A 22,716-nucleotide genomic window follows, 5' to 3' on the forward strand; every position below is an offset into this window, starting at 1 on the left:
AGCAGAAGGCGCTCTTCCAGTTTTCACATCCGATGGAGGCCAGGGTAAAAGCTGATGGGAGCTTATCTGGCTTGGGCTCATTCCTCGTGAGCGGGCTAAAGGTCAGTTACCCAGAAACAGGAAGCGGTAGCACTGCGGGCCGAGGAGGAGCTGACCAGGGTCAGTGTTCAGCCACACAACCTGATAAATGAGGCCAGTGTCCCACCAGGTGGTGGCAGTGATGACACGCCCCCCTGCCCAGTCCTGAACTAGTACTTTGTCCCTACATCCCACCTGTCAGCACCCACTCATTTTCAAGTGCCCGCGTCTCAACAACAAACTCAGGACCACCGGGGGCACTCGGGAATCACCACGGTTCTCCCAGGGCCAGGCCTGGAAGGGATGCACATCTACCCCGCACTGGCCAGAAGCCGCCACGTGTTTGCAACCACAGCATGGGAAGCTGGGACGCGGGCTGCGTTCCGACGAAGCGAGGAGAGCGACCGAGGGGCGACGTGGGCAGCCCTGCCAGCAGGACCCTGAGTAAACGGGGCTGCATGGACCACTGACCCGGCCAGGAGTCGGCAACCCTGGTGGCTTCCAGGAAGACACAAGAAAATGGGGGTCAGGAATAGGAGAGGCTTGGTGGCCCTGCCCGTCCTGTTGTGGTGGCATCTTCTACCGTGCATTGCCTTAAGGGAAAAGTGGGACTTTAGATGTGGGGGGGACCCAAGGGAAATCAAAATTTCCACAGCTGGTCAAGGTAAAGGTTGTGAGGTTGCGGAGCTGACTCCTCGGCCACGCGCGAAGGCCCGCCCCGCCGTGCCGCGGGGAGCCGTAGAAGCGGGGCCACAAGCGGGGGGCACACGCCCGAGACCCCGCTTCCGGCACGACACCCGCCAGGCTCGAGGCTCGGGGAAACCGCCGGCGAAGCCAGGCGGGAAGGGCAACGGCGCCTGCGCACTGGGCCGCACCGCCGCGCCTGCGCACTGGGCGGACGCGAGGTGCACGTGGGCGGGGCCCCGGCTCCGGATCCTCCGCCCGAAGCTAGGGGGTGGAGGCCGCGCTGACGCAGGTGGGCTGGGAGCGCGGGGAAGCGGTCTCCGCGGCCCGCGCGCTCCGCGGGGACTGGCACCTCGCGCCGTAGGTGGGGCACAGGGCCCGATGGGTAAGCGGCGGGTTCCGCCGGGCCCAGGGTATCTGTGCACGTGGGCCCCCCTGGCACGGTGCACTGCGCCCTGGAGAAGGGCCGGGGCGGAGCGGGGCCGGGGGCCTCCGGGACGCAGACGCGGTGCCTGGCAACTCCCGGGTCTCAAGCGGCAGCGCCTGGAGGCTGCCTCAGGGTCACTGGCACCCAGGACTCCGCTGACGAGTGAGGGGCGCGGTCGGTGTTCTGGTGCTGGGTGGGCAAGAGAGCCGGAGTCTCCACCCCCAGGGAGCCTGTAGCCCTGCTGCCTTCATTCATTCGGCCGGCGTCTGCTGATCCGCTCCCAGCTCTGTACCAGGTGCTGGAGGTCCAACAGGGGCAGGACAGGCAGGGGAGAAAAGCCCGTTTAAACCTACCAGGAGATTTAGTGTTTGTTCACCTGCTTTAGTTTTGGTTAGGTTTTCAGCACGTGCGGCAATGATTTGCACGCACAGCCCTTTTGGGTTCTTTAACCTTGAAGAAGCTGGCCTACAGATCTAAGTCGGATAGAACGTGTATTTCGCTTGTATTTCGAGAGCTGACCTGCCGTCCCCAGCTGCTAGAAAGCTGGTCGGGGGATGGGGCAGTCACCATCTGGACATCACTGCCACTGCCCCACACAGAGATTCTCCTCTGTGACCCCCGCCTCCCCCACCCCCACCCCAGGAGCCACCTGGGAGCAAGGTTAGCTCAGCCAAACCTCTGTTTGCCTTTGGGCACCTACATCGTGCCCCACCCGCCCCAGCCTACTCCTCATTCCCCACCAGGCTTACCTTCCTTAGGGCCTTGTTCTCGACTCTCCTTTAAAGAACAGAACTAAACTGAAATTGTTTTCCTTGGTGATCCTCTGGGAGAGCCACTGTGGTGTTAGTGGTGTCACAGAAATGTGATTTGCGTCTCCTGCACGTGTCTTAGCTCTTGGACAAGCACCTTACCCCGTGGAATGAAACTGGCTTTTAGGCTCAGACCTCAGGGACAGGGAGGCCTGTGGGCCAGGCTGTTCCTGGCTCTGTGCCCCCTCAGAGTTATGTTCTGTTTGGCCTCTGCGTCACCCTGAACTTGGTGTGTAACTTTAATGATTACGTGTATGTAAGTTCACGTGAGTGTTTTTTGATTGTCTGAGGTGGTCTTATATTCACAGGGAAAGTGAAGTGATGAAGCACATTTGATTTGAAGACAGAAGCCAGAAGCTCCTCTGCCTTGCCGCATGCCAACTGTGTGATCCCAGGCAAGTCCGTTCATAGACATTCCCGGGCCTTGGTCCTGTTGTATGGAAGTAAGTTGTCGTATGTCATGTGGTATAAGTGCTGGCCCTGTGGGCTTCTGGTATCAGGATGTAGCATATTTAAAGCATATTTTTTGAATGGGCGGACAAATTTAATTAAGAGCAACATTTGCCTCGAAATTTAATATACTGCCTGTTAATCTGATTGTGTATATTATGGTTCTTAGACTAACATAGGACATGATAAAATTTGATTATGTTAAATGGATTTTATAAAACACTTTCAGAGTTGTAAGATGTTAGTATTGCTTTTGTGTCCTCACTAATCATCCTTGGAAATAGCTGCTGTAGAACTTCCTCTAGAAATACTTTTCTGTTAAATGATCACTTAGCAATGGGAAGCTTTGGGTTACTGTAATCTAACGAAAGGAGGCCTCTGAAAGGGCCTGTGGTGGGTGAGAGCTGGCTGGCTGGGGAAGGCTTCCTTGAGCACCAAGCTCAAACCTGTCATCTCTCACAAGGCTCGGTTCCGTTTCTGACACATGTCCTGCTGTCATTTCAAACTTGACATGCAGAAAACCTGGCCACTGCTGCCTTCTGCCCAAACAGCCCCATCCCAGATGGCAATCACCTGAGTCCTAAAGCATCATCCATGCCTCCCACTGAATTGCTACGTCATCAGCTAGCTTTCTTCACCAGCAAGTGATAGCTGAGCAGCTGCTGGGCTCCGGCCTTGTGTCGTGGGTGGGAGATCAGGATGAGTGGGCTGGTCCCTGCTTCCAGAGAGGCACCATCTCACCCGAGGCAAGGGAGGCACAAATGAACAATTCTGCATGCAGCTAACTCAGGGAGTGAGAGTGGAGAGCACCAAGGAGCCCAAAGGAGGAGCCAGCTGCAGCATTCAGAGTGGCAGTGAGCATCTTGGGTAGGTTTTGCAGGGGCATGGATAAAGGACCAAAGAAACAGGATGCTTAAAATAAAAAAATTAAATAAACAGAATATTTAAGGCAGGAAGAACCTCAATAAGGCATGACCTGTCACTTTGTTGAGAAAGTGAGATGTGACTAGTAACCTTAAAACAGTTTCATTTTGCTGCAGAACCAGAATTCTCCACACACCCCACCCCCATCACGGCCTTTAGTCCTGTGCCACAGAACTCATTTATGTGGTCTGTCTGGCCTTAGAGCAATTAAAGGATTTTGTGTGTCTGATAAAACATATATAACATAAAATTTACCATTTCACCCATTTTAAAGTGTACAGTTCATTGTAGTATGTAGAAACAACTGATTTTTGTGTGTTGATTTGAGTCCTACGACCTCACTGAATTTATTAGTTCTAACAGTTATTTTTCCCCGATTACTGTTTGTTTCATCTTTACAGTTTCTTTTTTATTGTCTTATGTTGTTTTCCTTGTTTCCTTTAGTTTTTCGTGTTTTCCTTTAGCTCTTTCAGCATATTTAAGGCAGTTGTTTTAAAGTGTTTATCTGGTACCTCCTATGCGTGTGTTTCTTCGGGGACAGTTTCTACTACGTTTTCTTCATTTGAATGGGCCATGCTTTCCTGTTTCTTTGTATGTCCTGTGGTTTCTTTTTTTTAGTTGCACATTTGAAGAAATAGCCACCTTTCTCAGTCTTCGCAGGCTGGCTCTGTACCACGAAAGACCTTCATGAATTATCAGGCCATGTCTGAGCCTTGAGGTCAGCCCAGGGTGAAGGCTTTTCCTTGGGATATTTTTATGAGCATGTATCTTCCTTCCCTGGGCCTGTGTGTGTGCGATTTTCAATTGCAGCTGCTTTTAAATGTCTTAATTACCCAAAGAGCTTCACCTGAGCTCCTCCTCAGGCCTTAGCTGTTCTCTTGCGTCTCCCCAGCTCCAGCCTCCTCCCCAGGTATATGTGGGTCTGCAGTTGCCCTGTGGCTTTCATAAGAAGTACCTGCAGCCACTTTCTACTGCAGCTGTCCCCCACCTGAACTGCAGATCAGGTGAAGCAGAGACCTGTCAGTCAGGGAGCCCCAAGACAGGTTAGGATGTTGCCAGAAGGTCTGCTCTGCTCCCTCCGTTTGAGAGAAGGAGCTAGGAGCTGGGCTGCTCTGCTTTCAGGCTGTCCGATGCAGGGAGTGGAACAGGATGCACAAACACTGCAAGACTTCCTGCTGTCCTTCCCCTGACTTCTTCTCCACTGCACTTTCGCTTGGTCGCTGTCGATCTTTGCCTGTTTTCCAGAACTCCTATAAAATATTTCAGCCACTTCCAATTTTTTTTTTTTAACATTTCCACGGGGGAGCAAGCTCCCCGTCCTCCCATCATGCTGATGTCCTCTTGTAATTAGGTTCGAAATGGAGACTTTTTTGCATCATGTGACAGTATGGGAGATAGATGGGGCAGAGGGGTGTCCTCTGCTGTCCCAGATAAAGGCCTGCGTTACAGACTGGGCTGTAGCAGCACAAGACTGGCTAAGTCCCTGTGCTTGGGGGCTGACGGCCTAAAGGGGACACAGACCTTCAGGAACAAACCCCACAGACTGGGCGTCATCACAGATAATGGTGGTGCTTGGTCAGGAGGGGACAGGGAGCTCGTGCAGCACGTAGTGCGTGGGGGGTGGTCAGAGAAGGTGGGGACAGCAGCTCGTCAGCTGAGGCTTGGGGATGAGGAGCAGGTTGGACCACCTGAGCAAGGGCAAGAGCGGTAGAAATGATGCACAGAGGCCGGGCGGACGGGCCAGGCCTGGGCGAGGGGTACGATGTGATTCTGAGAGTGAAGAGAGGCGGGAGCGGGGGCTGGGGAGGGCGAGTCTCGGAAGGGGCTGCTGAGAGAGTCTTCCTGCAGCCCTGAGTGCTCAGAGAGCGCTTGCCCGCTGCAGGCCTCTGGGCAGGCCTCTCCCTTGGCAGGGGCACAGGGGCAGCCCGAGGTTTGGGCAGTGCTCCAGGGGCCACAGGCATCCAGGTGTGGCTGTAGGGCCGGGTCCCCCCCAAGGGCCACTGTTCCTTCTCTCCTCCCCCGAGGCAGCCTCAGGGTTGGCAGGAGCCATCCCAGGGTGCCCCCTGCGCTTCTAGGCCTGGCCCCCACTCCCCCTCCCTGGCGAGTGCCGTCATGCTGTCTTCCAGTCCCCCTCCCCCAATCATCCCTTGTGTCCTGAGCACGGAGCCCCCCTTGCAGGTGAGACCGCCCCCTCACCGTGGGCGGGGCTCGCCCACAGGCACTCACCCTGCTTCCCACCCAGCACTTCCCTGTCTTCCTTCCTCTGGGCATCCACTCCGCCTCCCACGACTGGCAGTGAGGGTGGACAGATGGTGGACGGCTCCTGCGGTAGGGGAAGCCCCGAGAACCAGGTGCCTCGCTTCTCGTCCTCTGAAGTCTCAGGTTCCCACCCAGTGCCTCCACTGAGCAAACGCCTCCATTTTGGGGTGCATTGAACCAAAGCTAGTGGTGCTGAATCGATTTATTTTGCTCTGAGCTTTGAAAGCACGCGGGCATTGTTTCCTTCTCAGCAGGAACATGTCTATGAACGAAAAGAGCTCCCAGGAGGATGAGCTGTTCCTCTCATCTGTCTGTGGCTCTGCAGTCCCCAAGGGACAGGAGTTTAAACCCTTGAAAAGTCAATTACCAACATGGGAGTAAAAGAGTGGAGAGAGTGGACTGGGCACACATACCTGTCTGGGGACACCATGTACACGTGGCTTGTAAAGTAGCGACACATCTAGAGCCCTCTGCCTGGACCAGCACCTGGAGGGGATGCTCAGGCTGTGGCCCAGGTCAGCACCTGCAGGACCGACAGCCCTGGACAGGTTGTCTGGTCTCTACGAACCTCAGTTCCTCTTCTGTAAAATGGGGATTCCACCTTCCAGAATCATTCTGAGGATCAAATGAAGCTTCTGATTCCACAGGAAAAATGCAGACCTGTGAAAAAAATTCTGGTTGAAGGAATTTTGTCCCTGAGCACAGGGATTTCTGACGCGCCCTGGAACCTCACAGCCTAACGAGTTTTTCCTGCCTCTCCTCCCTTTCCACCAACAGCTGTGGCACAGCTCTCAGCAGACAAGGAAATGAGAAAAATACCAAACAATGGGAACCTGAGGGTGACGAAGGTGGCATACCCGCTGGGGCTGTTCGTGTGCCTGTTCATCTACGTTGCCTACATCAAGTGGCACTGGGCCTCCGCCACCCAGGCCTTCCTCGGCGTCCCCGAGGCGGCCACAGGGGCCCGGAGGGGCCAGCAGGCCCATAGTCCCCTGGGGACAGCCGCCCGCAGGCCCGAGGTCTTCTACGGCATCATGTTCGACGCGGGAAGCACTGGCACTCGAGTGCACGTCTTCCAGTTCAGCCAGCAGCCTGGAGGTACGGAGCAGAAAGCCCCTGCCGCGTGCCCCCCACCCCCCAGTCCTCCGTCTCACAGCAGAGCGTGGGCCCTCGGGGTGGGCTGGCCCCCCTGCCTGGGACTCCCCAGGGAGTCTGTCGGCAGTGCCGTTTCCCAGGAGTCCCAGATGTCCTCACTTGCACTGGCATCTGGTGACCACCTATGGGCAGCTGAGACCCCAGAGGGTGTTGGGGTGGCCTGTCCCCTCCAGCATCCCCAGTGTTGGGTGCCTGAGACCATGACTTAGGCTGGAGGTCACACGGGGTGAGTTTAAGGCAGGAAGTAGGTTGAGACCAGTGGGAGCCAGGAGTCCAGGAAAGTCAGGTACATGAGCAAAGACCCAGAACCCAGGCTAACACGGAGCTGCCCAGTGGGGCCAGGCAGCAAGCGGGTGACAGACGGCAGTGGCCTCATTGAGAGGGAAGCTGGGGCCGTAGCCCGTGGGCCTGGCTTCCCAGGTGGGGGCTGGGAAAGAGTGAGGGTGGAGTTGGGCATCTTCACCTGCAGGCTTCTGCCATGGGGAGACCCCCAGCACTGCCTAGTCCCTCCCCCTGGGACCAGAGCTCACAGCTGCCCCCCCACCCCACCCCCACTTCTGCACTGACCCTTCTGGGCCTTTAACTGAACTGTGGCACCGGGAGCCTCAGGCAGGTCTCTCCAAAGCTCTCGTAGCACATTTATCTACTTTCATCTGCTTTATCTTTAAACTTGTTGTAATAGTTAAATATTTATATGCTGGACTTAACCTACCTCCAAAATTGGTTTTTTGGGTTTTTTTTTAATTAATTTAGTTATTTATTTGGCTGTGTTGGGTCTTCGTTGCGGCCAACGGGCTTTCTCTAGTTGCAGCGAGCAGGGGCTACTCTTTGTCATGATGCACGGGCTTCTCATTGCAGTGGCTTCTCTTGTGGAGCATGGGCTCTAGGCTCGCAAGCTTCAGTAGTTGTAGCTTGAGGGCTCAGTAGTTGTGGCTCACAAGTTGGGCTTAGTTGCTCCTTGGCATGTAGGATCTTTCCGGAACAGGGATCGAACCCGTGTCCCCTGCATTGGCAGGCAGATTCTTAACCACTGCGTCACCAGGGAAGTCCTCCAAAATTGGTTTTGAAGCTAAGTTTAAGGCAACGTTTGTCGGCATGTAATCCTTTAGTAGCCATGTTCTGGCGTGTTTTCTTTGGAGAGACATCCTTACGGAAAGTCTGTCCCTGACTTTTCCTCCTGGATCTTTGTGTCTGCATTCAGAGAGCACCCACTGGCCTTGATGTGCCCGGGAATATTCTCCCTTGCTGTAAGCACGTGAGTCCAGGCCCCTGATGATTTAGAGTACTCGATTTTTAAAAAGAAGACAAAATATTCTTTAGAACATAACGCATCCATTCTAGAATCAAGAAGAATGATTTTCACATTTGCAGTTTGGAATCATTTGCCCTGCTCTTTTATTTGTTTGGGGGGATTTTTTTGTTTGTTTGTTTGTTTGTTTTGTCCATGAGGCATGTGGGATCTTAGTTCCTGACCAGGAATGGAACCAGCGCCCCCTGCAGTGGAAGCGCAGAGTCCTAACCTCTGGACTGCCAGGGAAGTCCCTGCTCCTCTCTTTGTTGAATCAGCAAGAATTAACTGTGTTAACATTTAACACTTTAAATGGGTAGTTTTTTGTACGTTAATTATACCTCAGTAAAGTTGATTTTTTTTTTAACAGGAAACGTTCTGACCAAAACATTAAGTATAATATTCATCGTTTAACCAAACTAAAGAGGCAGAGTTTAGAGACGCAGTAAAGGTCTGTTTTCAGATGTCTGCCTTGAAAGCATGGCTCGTCATAGTTGTGGAGATTCACATATTTGTGTTTATGTTCACACGTGTGCTCTTTTTAAAACGTGATGTTCCCTTAGAAACTCCCACCTTGACCCATGAAACCTTCAAAGCACTGGAGCCAGGTCTTTCTGCTTATGCTGAGGACGTTGACAAGGTAACAGTTTCTCTGTCTCTTCGTTCATCAGATTTGCCTTCTGTCAGTTTGTTAAAGTGACTGCCTCTCTCTCAGGTGCAGAGCCGTCCTCCCAGAGCAGCGCCTCTGCTGTGCTGACCCAGGATGCTTCCCCACGCGGGTCGGTCTGTGGAGGGCACTGGCGCCCACGGGAGGCCCCACGTACACACCGCATGTATGGACACATACACAGCCACACACACCGCACATATACACACATACACACACGCCACACACACACACCACGCCACACACATACCACACACATACACCACACACATCACACATCTCCACACACACACAGACACACCCCACATACACACACATACCCCACACATATATATGCAGCCACACCACATACAGACCACACCACACAGACGCAGGTGAGTCAAAAATTATCCACACTCCGGTTGTATTAAAACTTCTGTAAATTCTATAGCCAGAGAGCAGATAATTTTTGACTCACCCTCGTATGCACACATACACACGATACGCACACACTGTACACCACACATATATACACAACCACGCCACAGACACACCACATACATCCCCCGCCACCCAGACCCTTCCCCCAGCCGGCTCGCATGCCCCCCAGAAGTCTTGGTGTGATTTAAAAGCACACATGCTACAAACTTAGAAAAAGCATTATTTGAAAGGTTTTGTTGTTGTTGTTTTGGTTTCTCTGATTGAAGATGACACATGTTCACTAAAACAAAAAATTTAAAACTAAAAAATGCATTACGCAAAATCCACAAAACCAAGTAAGTGTAAAAGAAATCTCGCTGAGCTGTCCGATGGTGACCTTGGTGAGTTGGTGGCATTTACACTTCCGAGCTGCAGGGACGACAGGGCAGCTGCGGTCCCAGGGGGCTCCCGAAAGCAGCCCCTCGTGCAGCTGTCACTTCCTTTCGTCCCAGCGCGTCTGAAGTCAGAAGCTAACGCACCATTCTTGCCACAGGTGCGTCCTGATCCAGACAGTCAAGTCACGGCCTGGTTGAGAAACAAGTTGAAAACAAAAATCACAATGAGTGATTCTAGAGGTTAAACCTGATGAAATGATATATCTTAGAATAAACTCATGGGGCTTTTTAAATCTTACTTGTTTAAGCAGGCAGCACACACTCACCTGGGATGACTTGTACGGCTTCCCGGCGGACAGCGAACCGCCCCCCTCCCCGCCCCCCCAGGAGGACAGCGTCCCTGGTTTCTCCGCATCCTTCTGTGTTCTCGTCCCCTCTCCTCCCACGCACCGTGGAGTGCGTTCACGTCCTATGGACTCCGCTCCCGGGCTGGGCAGTGTGCCTGGGAGATCATCTCCCATCAGGACGCGAGGCGCTTGGTCCCACCATCCGTGTGCACACTGCACCTGGAGAGCCAGCCCCTCCGGAGGGCGTGTGGGTGCTGTCGCACACCTCACTCTTCCCAGAGTGGGGAGGGCGCTGTGTGTCCCCTTATGTGCACTTCGTCCCCCTCACATGTGAGGGCATCGCCCAAGTGAACTTGTAGGGGGGTTTCTGAGTGAGAGGAATGTGTCCCCCGCAGACACTGCTAAAACCCCCCACAGTATCGTACCCTCCACACTTCGGCCAGCCTTTAACACAGTCGTCCCCCCCGACCCCAGACCCTGGTCTAGCGTGGGGAGCTCAGCGTTCCAGGAGGTGCAGGTGATTCCTCCGTGTAGCTACTCATGGGTTTTAGTGCCACCCCAGAATTCGCTTATGGTGTCCAGGGGCGTCACAGCTCATCAAGGCTACCTGGGGGCTGGTGGCGGGTCCAGGCACGTAGAACCCGGGCCCACTCTGCTGCCGAGGGTCCCCCCCACGCCAGCACCACTTGAGTCACTGTCTGCCGATTTGGAAAATTAGAAAAAATCTATTTATAAATTAATAAAACCAAAAGGGTGGGGAGCTCCTGTGCACCTGCGTGCTGAGCACAGACAAACCCTGCTTTACCCACTACATTCACAGAGCACCTCAGGAATTCAGGAGTTACTGGATGTTGCTAAACAGGACATTCCCTTTGACTTCTGGAAAGCCACCCCCCTGGTCCTCAAGGCCACAGCTGGTTTACGCCTGTTACCAGGAGAAAAGGCTCAGAAGTTACTGCGAAAGGTGAGCTCATCCACTTACCCCCGGGTGGGGTGGCCGTGACTTGTGATAACTGAAAGCCTGGAACGTCAGCCCACGTCCGAGCAGGCAGACAGGCCACGGAGAAACTCCCCCGGCAAGGAAATAGGTGGGAACGCTGGCAGCGTCGCCTTAGGCGGAGGGGGTTTGGATGAATGAGGCTTTCTTCCTCAAGATGTTTAAAGCTATTCCTATTTTCTAGGATGAATCTGTTTTATAAAAGGAACAAGTTTGTGTTAAGAATATATTGTGCTTCTGAAGGGCTTCCTTCCGTCCAAGGACTTGCTCTGTGTGTGAGGCTGTGGGACCTGAATTCTTGACATTTCGGCTCAAGCCGGCCCTTCTTGTGGGAGGTGCAGGCGCCGCTTTTGGTCTGACGCTCAGACGTGACCGCTGAGGAGGCCCCTTGGCATCTCCCCAGGCCCTGCACCTCCCCACAGGCAGCTCTGGAGCCTGTCTTTGACATGTGCTTGCAGAGTTCCTACCATCAGAAGTCAGGGAACGTGTTCTCAGCAGAGTGGCCCTCCTCCTCCGTACTGTTTCTGGCCCTGTTTGCTGCTGAATGACGGATTGTTGCGGGCCTGTCAGGGTCCCTTACAGGAACTACCTTCACACGCTCAAGTCAGATTGTGGGACACAAGCGCAGACGTACTGACGTTTCTGGGTATCAGTAATTGCTAAAAAAAAAAAAAATGGAGAAGGAAGTACAGACGCAGCTGCTCACCGCCTTCGCCTCCCCTGTGCCCACCAGGCCACGTGGGGGCCCAGGGCTGGGGTCCACCCTGTGGGGCTTCCCACCCCGTGTGTCCCATCCTAAAGCAGGGCAGTGATGAGGAACTGTGAGCTTAGATTCTGAATGATGAAGGCTTGTCTCTCTTCACACTCAGGTGAAAGACGTGTTTGAGGCATCGCCGTTCCTCGTAGGGGACGACTGTGTTTCCATCATGAACGGGTCGGACGAAGGTAGTCGCCAGAAGCACGTGTGCCACGAGACTGTCCCGCGAGGCGGCTGTCCCTCGAGGCGGCTGCACACAGGGCTGCTGGGAGCCTTCCCTGGGCGGAGGCCCGGACGCCGCAGTGCCAGCCCCGCCCCAGTCCACGGTCTGACCGTCTCGGAGCACTGCCTTCTTGGGGCCAGTGTTAGAGACAGATTCTCCTCGTGACTGGCTCCAAGCCTGGCACAGAGCACGTTTCTGAAAACAAATCATCTTTTCTGTTCTAGGAACATTTAGAGAGCGTCCCCCGTTGCTGCTGCGTTCGAATATTTTTGTTGCATTAATTCAAAGCATAAGGTTCCTTACCAGCCCCTGACTTTAAGTGTGACCTTAAGAGATTGGGTGGGTGGGTGGGTGCAGGGAAAGGGAACTTTTGGTTCTCGTCCCACCTCTTCCGAAAGGAAGCAGTCGATAAAAGAGTGGGAGCAAGAGATGTAATATTTGGCCGGGCGCTCTGGTTTTCAGTGCGGTGTCTCCTGAAGCACCCACAGAGGCTGCTGGGTGCGTGACACTCGCTTCTGTAGCTGATCCGGAGGTTGCGAGTGGGGAGGAAGCGGTCTCCTCGCGCTCCTGAAATCCAAAGCCATCATGAGTCCCCAGTTACCGCACCTTAGGCGCTTCAGGTGCTGTTTGTAACCCTCTCTTGCAGGTGTTTCCGCGTGGATCACCGTGAACTTCCTAACAGGTGGGTTCCCTTCCTCATAAAGCCAGCAGGTCACAGACACCGGTCCTTAGAGCAGGGACCTCATTTCCACTCTTCAGAATACCCGCTTCGGCTTGCTGACCTGAAGTAGGGTGTTGGGATGTGGGGCGCGGGCACCAGGCTTGCCAGTGCAAATGCCGGGGACGGAGGGGTCCTCCTCCGCAGGCCCGGCTCTGCCTCTGCTCCCCCGGCAGCGTCCCCTGGCCGCCATCCTCGTTTCTGAGCGAAGCCCTGAGTCACACTAGTCCACGTTGAATGTGACACGAATACTGACCGCCTTATAGTTGAAGTCCTGCTGTAGGAAGAACAGGGAGCAGGTGGCGAGGAGGCCTTTTTCTCAGGTTACTCTCAGGGTGTGGATTTTCACCCCTTTGTCGTGATTATGGACAAGGCCGTGTGTCTGACTCGTGTATGAGAAAGAGGGACGTTTCCGGTAGGAGTTGCCGCCGGGGGCTGGAGGGCCTGTCGGGTGACAGGTCAGGAGCCCCGGGAGCACAGGCTGTCTTCTCATTCAGGTTAAAGCCTCCGCTGGAACAGCTGTTCTTTGTGCCCCCCCAGACACACGTGGAGATTTTTAAGTGGCCACAGCTTCTGTCTTGTTCTTCTTCCCATGGAAGGACCTGGCTTCTCACCTCCCCTTTTTCTGCTGTTTTGTCTGTTTACTCATGGGCGTTGCTGTGTGGCTTTTACTCCTGGTGCTGCAGGCAGTCTGAAGACCCCCGGCAGGGGCAGCGTGGGCATGCTGGACCTGGGCGGAGGGTCCACCCAGATCACCTTCCTCCCGAGACTCGAGGTAACCAGCCCCGCCCCCAAGGCCGCCTGCCCCGTGGGGGAGCCGCAGCCCCGGGGGAGGCCCATGGCTCGGCTTCTCTCCTGAGGGCCCAGTCACCCACAGTGAATGCTTCTTAGTTTGATTTTAACTCTGCTGGAGGAAAAAAAATAGAAGTCTGGTCTTCAGTGGGGTGATAAACTAGATACTACCTGGAGCCCTTTGGGCAGAGGACCGGGGCTTCCAGGGAGTCAGTCTGACTCAGATGGGGCAGAACTGTAGGCCTTTTCAGGATGCATGTTCTAAGGGACACAAAAAAAGTACCTTCCTCATCCACCACTTTTTAAATTATTGTTATTGTTTCTAGTTTTAATGGAAGAGCCTTCATGTACTCATAACTCTCCTGGTAGGGGCGTATTTCTCAGAATGGGTAAACGTTACTCAAGGAGGAAAGACAAAGTGTTTCATTTCTTGCCCCAAGCTGTTTCACAGCATGTGATTTGATGAAAAGCTAATTTCATTGAATACATCTGAGCATATCCCTGTTCTTTCAAATGAATTGAGGGAATGGGGGACAGTTTTCTAGAAGGGCCAGCAGGAAGGGTGCTTTAACCCTTGTGTTCTTCCCCAGGGCACCCTTCAGACCTCCCCGCCCGGCTTCCTCACGTCCCTCCAGATGTTTAACAGGACCTACAGGCTCTACTCCTTCAGGTTCGTTTTCAGGACCAAGGGTGGAGAGGTCGACCCTCCGGGGCCCGCAGCTCAGCGCAGCACCGCAGGCCTCCCCCAGCCTCCACCTCGCACCTTGGGGAGCCACAGATTCGCTCCCAAACCCCTGCTGTGGACCCTCGTGCAGCCTCTTCCTCCTCCTCCTCCTCCCCCCTCCCTCCTTCCTTCTTCCTCCTCCTCTTCTTCCTCCCTCTTCTTTTAATTCACTTGCAGTAAAATTACATTTCTTCTTCTGTATTTATTCTCTTCTGCCTTGGAAGAAGTTTTGGGAAAGTGGGAAAGAGCCCGTGGATGGTGCAGGAATTTCCTGGGCCATCTTTTTGCCCCGTGGTGCCTTCAGTAGGTTCTTTGTGTGAGGCGTGTCCACACCGTAAAGGTGGGGTCCAGTCTGTCTCCCTCACTGGTGTCCACAGCTCCTGGACGAGCTCCCACCAAGTAAGAGCCTTCACTTGTTGAGCTGAGGAGCTGGATGCCCTGAACCCCACTGGGAGCTCCTGGGAGAAGCCGGAAGCTGCTGACTCGACGCTCGCTTCCTCCCCGCCCCCCGCCCCCTTGTTTTGGATCCAGGCTGGTGAATGTGCTGCAGGCAGAGCTGAGGGTGGCAGCCAGGCCTCCAGGCAGCCTCCTCTCACTGGGGTTCTCTCTCCGCAGCTACCTGGGGCTCGGCCTGATGTCAGCGCGGCTGGCGGTTCTAGGCGGCGAAGAGGGGAAGCCTGGTGAGTAGTGCAGTGTTCAGAGGCCTTCCCAGCCGGCAGGACTCGGGAGCCCTGGGGGGCACTCCCCCAGACCTCGTTGGCAGGCCCCTGAGGACCTTCTCAGTTACTTTTTTTTTTTAACTTATTTATTTTATTTTATTGGCCCTGTTGGGTCTTTTTTGCTGTGCGTGGGCTTTCTTTTTTTAGTTGCAGTGAGTGGGGGCTACTCTTCGTTGTGTGGCTTCTCTTGTGGCGGAGCACGGGCTCTCAGCGCTTGGGCTTCAGTAGTTGCAGCACATGGGCTCAGTAGCTGTGGCTCACAGGCTCTAAAGCACAGGCTCAATAGTTGTGGCGCACAGGCTTAGTTGCTCCACAGCATGTGGGATCTTCCTGGAACAGGGATCGAACCCGTGTCCCCTGCATTGGCAGGCGGATTCTCAACCACTGCACCACCTAGGAAGCTCCTCAGTTACTCTTTATTTATTTATTTATATTTTAATTAATTTATTTATTTTATCAGCTGTGTTGGGTCTTCATTGCTGCACACAGGCTTTCTCTAGTTGCAGCAAGTGGGGGCTACTCTTTGTTGTGGTATACGGGCTTCTCATTGTGGTGGCCTCTCTTGTAGAGCACAGGCTCTAGGCGTGTGGGCTTCAGTAGTTGTGGCACATGGGCTCAGTAATTGTGGCTCACGGACTCCAGAGCGCAGGCTCAATAGTTGTGGTGCACGGGCTTAGTCGCTCCACGGCATGTTGCATCTTCCTGGGGCAGGGCTCGAACCCATGTCCCCTGCATTGGCAGGCGGATTCTTACCCACTGTGCCACCTAGGAAGTCCCCTCAGTTACTTTTTAAACAAAGATGCTAGTGAAGTGGTTTCTGGATCACCAAGTGGGGGGTCTCAGGAACCCAAGGTCCTGGGCGCCATTGGCGTCGGCTTGTTTGTAAGAATTTACCGCGGGGCTCCAAGGGGGGGCTTCGGGCGGTTCTGGCTCCTGAGAATGTCCCCCATGTTCTGCTCTCGAGGGGACTTGGAACCGGCTCGGCCTTCCTCCAGACGTGGCGTTTGGGGACGGAGCCTGTGTCTGCTCCCAGGCCCTTTCCACCCCGTCCTGTCCTGATACGTGTGGCTCAGGACAAACCATGTGTTGCCGGCAGGAGCTTGAGCCCCTGGGACCTTTAGGGGACCGTGTGCCTGAGGTGGGCGGGGGCCCTGCTCCGAGGCTGCCTCGGCCTGTCCCCCCCACCCCACCCCCAAGACTTTGCTCAGACGTGCACGGGCGCACTCGTGTTGGGCCACACGCGACCCCGGTCCAGCACCTGCACTGCCTCTTCCGGGGCCCGGCTGTTCAGACTCCACAGGACGCTCCCCTGGAATTGTCTTCCACGCACATCCTGCTTCCGCTCCTCTACTTCAGATTCTGCCGTTTAACCTTATAACCGTGTGCCCTTTTTCGCAAACCAAAAAGGCATCCACATCTCAGAAGCACCTGCAGCCTCACTCTGGGCCAGAAAACACCTGTTAGCCAGCGGAGGATGGCAGGCACCTGCTCACCCCTCTGCACCAGCCTCAGGGTCCTGGCCCTCCTGCACCCCCACCCGGCAGAGCAGTAGGGGAGCCTCATGTCTTCACGTGGTGCCGTGACAGCCGCCAGAAGGGGTGCAGACCCCTCACTGCCCCAGGGGAAGTGTCTCCCACTGGGTGAGCTGTTGTCACTGAACAGACCACCCACCTGACTGAGAGGTTGCAAACAACAGCCGTTTTATCTCATGATTTCACAGGCAGCACCACTGCTGGGGGCCTGGGTGGTAGCGTTTGGGGTGGTGGGTCTGGCCTCCGCCCCGCAGAGCAGCCTGCACTTCTCCCCGGCGGCTCCGAGGAAGGAAGGCCTGAAGTCCCACGGCCAGTGTCCTGCACGTCCTGCCGGTGCAGGCGGGCCCAGGCTGGAATCGGGCAAGGACAGAGACCCACTCGGCGGGAGGCCAGCGGGTGTGTCCCTGAGGGCTGGCGTCACAGGGCCACCACGCTGTCTCTGCTGGTCGTGGGCCCAGCAGCACAGGCTCCTCGGGAGCTGGCGCCCTGTGCCGGCTCCGCCTCCGTTGTCTGTAAAGTGGGGGGCGGCTCCCTCCTGTTGGGTTGGTCGTGATGGTCACCTGGAACCCCGAGGCCCCTCTGTGGGAGAGCTGAGCGTGGCTCTGCTGGGGCTTCTGCCTCCCAAACTGACCTGGGATGATTCCACAATCCAGCCTCGCGGCACAAAGGACGTGTGCATGTTCCCCTGACCCTCCAGGCCCTCGGCGGCCCCACCTCGGCTCCAGGCACGCCCGCCCCTCACCGCAGCCGCTGTCTGTTTCTGTTTCAGCTGAGGGTGGAGCGGCGTTGGTCAGCCCTTGCTTGTCGCCCGGTTTCAGAGGAGCGTGGGAGCACGCCGACGTCACGTACAGGGTTTCAGGGCAGGAGGCAGGTATGGCGCGTTTGTCCTCCGTGGGTGGCTCGTGAGGGCTGATGGCAGCCCCTTCCCTCCCGACACCTCAGAGGAGCAGGGGGACCGTCCAGCCTCCTTCACAGACAGGCCCGTACCTGTCCGCGAGATTGATGCGGCTCTGGGACCCCCAGCTCCCTCGGAGTCCCTGCGTGGGGCTCCCTGCGTGGGGCTCCCTTGTCTGCCGCCGGAGGCTCTTCCAGAGGCCCTGTTTCCCAACAGGCCTCCAGCGAGGGAGCGCCTGGACGTCCCTGGCTTTGAGCAGACAGCCACGCCCGGCTGTGGGCCAGGCAGCTCTCCTCCAGCACCCGGCGCCCGTGCTCCGGCGAGGGTGCGAGAGGCCGCGGAGCCCCAGGCCTCTCACCCACGGGGTCCCGTTGCACTAAAAGAAGTCCTGAAATGTTGTGTCCAGGCTGGATACGTGGGCGTGAGGTTTGCCTCCGGTGACAGGGCTGTTTCTGCCCGCAGCACTCCTGACGCCAGACGTGCGGCGTCTTTCCCACACCAGCCAGTTCTCTGACACCAGCCGGGTGTGCTGCAGTTCAATTCAGTTCTGACACTGACTTTGGAGTCAGCGCGGCCCCCACAGGTTGAGCCTCCCCCAGTTGCAAGTGCTGGGCCCCTTGTTCTTCTGACCAACGGGCTACAAGTTGGGGGCTCCCACCACACCCCCCTCAAATTCAGTAATTTGCTGGAAGCGCTCACAGAGCTCAGGGAAACGTTCCTATGGCTGGTGCCTTCACAGCTGAGAAGCAGTGAAATAGGAGAGGCACAGACAGGGCAGGCGTGTGGGGAGGGCGCTCGGAGCCTCCCTCCCCGGGAGCAGCACCTCCACATGGAGGTCTCTGAGCCCCATCATGTAAGGTTTTTATGAGGATCATGGCAGACGGACTGATTAACTCAGTGGCCGCTGGTGACTGACTGAATCCCCAGCCCCCTGCCCACTCCCTCGGGGGTGGGGCTGGAAGTTCCTGCCCTCTAATCACCAGCCCCCATCCTGAAGCCATCAAGGGACCCACCAGGAGTCCCCTCGTGAGTACATGCCAAGAGGGTTGAAAGGGGCTTATTAGGAACCACAAGATGCCCCCTCACTGTCACTGCTCCGCATCTTACAAGGCTTTACGATCCTGTGCCAGGAACCCAGGGTGGAGAACAAATGCATGTTTCTTATTATCTAGTGATAAACGGAGGGGGCTGGGGGTGCCGAGGGGGGAGGGCCTCGTGAGGTGATACCTGAAATAAGACGTGAAGAAATGGGGAGTGAGCTCCAAGCCGAAGGAACAGCACGTGCAAAGGCCCAGAGGCAGCTGCTGTGTTTAAGGAACAAGGAAGAGGTGGTATGACGGGTCAGACAAGGGAGAGTGCAGGGAGATAGAGTCCAGAGGGCGAGCACGAGGCTCCAGAGGCCACTGGAGAGCTGGATGGAGCTGCCCTCGGACGTGGAGCAGGGCTGGGGCAAGATCAGAACTGGGTCTGGGCGTGGGCTGTGGGCTGTCCACATCCACTAACTCAGTCCTGTGTCATTGCTGTCCTGAGCAAGGAGCCAGTGACCAGCCCTGTGAGCTTGGCAGGCTGCCTGGGAGGCCCCAGCTTCCTCGTCTGTGACAGGAGGGGGTGCAGGCAGCTGGTGACATGGGGTGAGACAGTGCACACTCAAGCTCAGCACGGGACTGGCAGGGAGCGTGTGGGGTGGATCCACTGGTGACCTTCAGGGTCGGGGCCAGGCTCTCCCCGGCCACCTTCGTGCTCGCCGCTTCTCCCCTTGACCTGGCCACTGCGCGTGGCCCCTGAAAGGTTGCTGGTGAGCACCCCCAGGTCGCGGTCACCCCAGGCTGTGTGCGCAGGTGCCCGGAGCCCACTGACCACTGAGTCTGCTTTCCCTTCGCCCCAGCGGGGAGCCTCTACCAGCTGTGTGCCCGCCGAGTGTCCGAGGTCCTCCGAAACAAAGTGCACAGGACGGAGGAAGTGAAGGATGTGGATTTTTATGCCTTTTCCTACTATTATGACCTCGCTGCAAACGTGGGCCTCATAGGTAAGGATGGGGCCGGGTTGTGCTGTGCAGGGACTTGGGTGTGGGTCCCTGGGCGGAGGGCCCGTCAGTCACATCTGAGTGACAGAAATAGAGGGAAGGCAGGGGTCGTGTCACCGAGTAGACAGTAATAGGCCCCCTTTGTACAAATAAGTCAATTCTCTGAGCCGCTCGGTGCAGGAAGGCTTCCTCACTGTCGGTTTACTGTCCGCTCACCTGTGTGATTCTCAAACCCTCAGCCGCTGGCACCCAGGCTGGCGGGAGGGCTCAGCTCCCCGCTCCATCACCCTCAGGAGCCTGTGGGTGTCACCCTGACCCCTCCCCAGCCCGTGAGTGCTGTCAGGGCAGAAGACGGTATTGGGAGTCTGGGCTGGTGCTGGTCAGACCAACTGGAAACCCTCCAGAGGTTTCTGAGGTGACTTCAGTGGACTGTGACCAGAAATGTCTCTGATGGGGTAGGCTGAGGCCATCAGAATGCGTTGCCCGTGGCAAGGATGAGAACGTTAATGTCCGTGGAAAGCTGCCCCGAGGAGGCCGAGGCCGTCGGGTTCTGGCTCCCTGGGGCCTGCTGGGCTGCACTGTCAGGCCCAGCGTGGATGGCAGCCGGCGGGGGAGCCTGGTCCAGGCGGAAGGGGACCTCTCACCCCTCACTAGGCCCAGGCCCCTCTCTCTGGGGCATCCCAGCAGCTGCCCCTCGGGTGCCCGGCCCGGGGGCTCCCCGTAGCTGGAGCCAGGGCACCCTCGTCTGCACTCTCCGATGCCCAGACACGCAGCCCCCGCCTCTGATCCCCGCGCCCCCCGGAGTAGCCCAGGCAAAGGCCCGGGGCCTCAGTGCCGTCTCGGCTCCGTGGCGCTCGTGTAGCCTGGGCGCTCTGTCTCGTCCACAGATGCGGAGAAAGGGGGCAGCCTCGTCGTCGGAGACTTTGAGATTGCAGCCAAGTACGGTGAGTGGCCTGGAGGCAGGACGCTGTCCCCGGTGCAAGGCAGGCACTGGCCCCAGAATTCCTGGTTGGTTCCCGACGACCGTCGGCCGGATGAGCCTCCAGGGGTGTGAGAGTGTGTAGGGGCCGCCACGCTGGCCCAGACCGCAGGCTCACCGCACCCCATGGCCTGGGCACCCTGTGGCCTGGGCACCCTGTGGCCTGGGCGGTGGAGCAGGGGTTTTTAGTCCTAGGGGTGTGAGGAACAGACTCCCTTGATTTCACTTTTTCTGACTCCTTCTTGGTGACTCGGGTAACCTTAACCCCAAACGTGTCCCCGCAGATTCACAATCGCCAGGGACCCCTGCACGGCAGAGCCCAGGGGTGTGTGGCCGGTGGTTGCCCCGCAGCCCCCGAGTCACCCCGCTCCTCTCCCCTCACTCCCCCGCGGCCGGGTATACAGGCTGCTTGTAGATTCTGCTCTTTGGTTGCTTTTCCCAATTGCAGGTCAGAGGAGTTAAACTCTGTATGTTTCCCCATAGAAAGACCTTCTCCCCTCCCCTCAAAAAAAGCTTTTTAAAGATCATTCTCCTCACCTCTGGGTTCATCTCCCAGACACCAGCAGGAAAAGGTTTCGGGCAGAGGCTGTGGGTGGGTTTGTCCGTCCTCCTCGTGAACAGGAGTGGGTGGTTCTGCCCCAGTCTTGTGGGTGTTTCCGGTCCCCAGAAGGCCCAGGCCCACGCCTGGGAGAGGTGACCGGGGTCAGGGTGCAGAGACAGGGCTTTGGAGGCGGATGGTGGACGCTGGGTTGGCCTTGGGTCCCTGCCTGTGCTGTGCTCTGACCAGCAGCAAGGCCCCGGGAGGCACAGGGCCTGGTGGGGTGGGCACCCCGAGTGGGTGGGGTTGGGCTGCCCGTGCCCCCGCCCCAACCCAGGAGCCGTGTCCCCCGCAGTGTGCCGGACGGCGGAGACCCGGCCACCACACAGCCCCTTCCTGTGCCTGGATCTCACCTACATCAGCCTGCTGCTCCAGGAGCTTGGCTTCCCAGGGGACAAAGTGCTGAAGGTGGGGCCTCCCCGGGTGCCTCACCCCTGCCCTTCGTGAGCACGTGCCCAGCTCTCACACGCACGTGCTCCCTTCCGCTCCCCACCCTTGTCGTTTCAAGTTGACCCGGAAGATTGACAACGTGGAGACCAGCTGGGCTCTGGGGGCCACTTTCCATTACATCGACTCCCTGAGCAGGCAGAAGAGCCCCACCTCGTAGCAGCCGCGCTGCCGACCGTCCCCACAGAAGCACCGTCTCTGCGGGAACAGGCCTCTCTGGGACTGCCAACATGTGGGGAGGGGGCCACGGTGTGGGCCGAGACCCTCCTCCCCACGACCTCACAGACGGGCCCCTGGACGCGCTGGATCGCAGCCCAGGCCTTGGCTCCTGGTGGGCAGGGACCAGACAGGGCAAAGGGCACAGGCCGAGGCCAGGGAAGCACAGCCAGTGTCCCCACCGTCCCGTCGCAGGGCTGGGGCAGATGTGACACGAGTCCTGCGATGGGGGTCTTGTTTTGTCCCACTGCCCCCAGCGGGAGCCCCCTGGGCCCATGGGCCGGGCATCTCCTCCGTGGGTGTGGACTGTGACATCATCCAGAAGCCACTTCTTGGGTCCTCGGGTGGCTCAGGGTTAGCTGGCAGGTTGGCGCTGAGAGCGGCAAGAGGCGCTGGAGGAAATGCCTCTTTGTGGCCCGTGTGCCCTGGCTCCTCAAGGTGTCTAAACGTGAGCGTGAGCTGCTGTGAAATATCTGTGTCTGTGTGTGAGTGACGTCTGTGTGGTGCTGAGTGCTCATGTAGCAGCTGTATTCTGAGCCCAGTGGATGTATTGCTGCCCTGAGCCGTTTGCAGCCGCGCAGTGTCAGCCGGGCTGCAGCCCTGGATCTGACCTTGCGGCCCGTCCCCCGCAGGCCTGCAGGTGCAGGCTGAGCTGCACGCAGGATGCCGTGTGTCCCAGGCCCACAGCCGCTCCTGTGGGAAATGCACAGCTCTCAGAGTAAGCTGAACCTCCTGTGTTCCACTTGAAATAAAGGGTTTTCTAGGGTTTCTGCTCCTCTGATTCGTCTCAGTGAGCATCAGCCGTGTCTCTCCACCCCAGCACCCACGTCGGGCACCTGAGGTCCCTGCTGCCCAAGCGGGTGACACGTGATGGCAGTATTAAATCCTGTTGGCACATCTCGGGGAGACAACAGTAGGAGGACACAGAGAGGCCCCCCGGTGTCCCCTGTCCGGGACTGGCCCTGTGGAGGCCCAGGCTGTTCTGGGGTCTGGCAGAGCAGAGCTCCCCTGGACTGTGATGCGTGGCACTGTGGTGAGGCTTCAGGCTCACCACTTCTGGGGCTGTGTGTCCCGGAGCGAGTGCCAAGCTCCAGGTTGCAGTGTGTTCAGCAAGGATCTGGCTCTAATCCAGGACAGTCGGAAGGGGCTAACTGGCTGGACAAAGACTGAACAGACCCCTCCCAGGGCCATAGTGGGTCCAGAGTGGTATGACT

At 57.0% G+C, this 22,716-nt stretch overlaps 1 protein-coding gene across 7 annotated transcripts; it reads left to right on the top strand.

The window, feature by feature from the left end:
• Positions 1–1,000: 1,000 nt before the first annotated feature.
• Positions 1,001–22,304, top strand: ENTPD6 (ectonucleoside triphosphate diphosphohydrolase 6). 7 transcript variants are annotated; one of them, XM_057703327.1, is made up of 15 exons: positions 1,001–1,054; positions 2,307–2,441; positions 6,409–6,729; positions 8,638–8,714; positions 10,703–10,846; positions 11,749–11,824; positions 12,506–12,541; positions 13,264–13,352; positions 13,960–14,039; positions 14,709–14,773; positions 17,114–17,215; positions 19,125–19,265; positions 20,150–20,206; positions 21,135–21,247; positions 21,348–22,299. In XM_057703327.1, the coding sequence occupies exons 3-15, from the start codon at positions 6,438–6,440 to the stop codon at positions 21,444–21,446; spliced, it is 1,371 nt and encodes a 456-aa protein (XP_057559310.1). In that variant the 5' UTR covers positions 1,001–1,054; positions 2,307–2,441; positions 6,409–6,437; the 3' UTR covers positions 21,447–22,299. The 7 variants fall into 7 exon arrangements, with proteins under 7 accessions (XP_057559310.1, XP_057559315.1, XP_057559312.1 ...); XM_057703329.1 differs by having other exon boundaries at positions 1,028–1,147; XM_057703328.1 differs by having other exon boundaries at positions 1,028–1,147; positions 2,307–2,393.
• Positions 22,305–22,716: the final 412 nt, after the last annotated feature.

Source organism: Hippopotamus amphibius, chromosome 12 (genome assembly GCF_030028045.1).
Source record: "Hippopotamus amphibius kiboko isolate mHipAmp2 chromosome 12, mHipAmp2.hap2, whole genome shotgun sequence".
In the NCBI taxonomy this organism is placed as follows: domain Eukaryota; kingdom Metazoa; phylum Chordata; class Mammalia; order Artiodactyla; family Hippopotamidae; genus Hippopotamus; species Hippopotamus amphibius.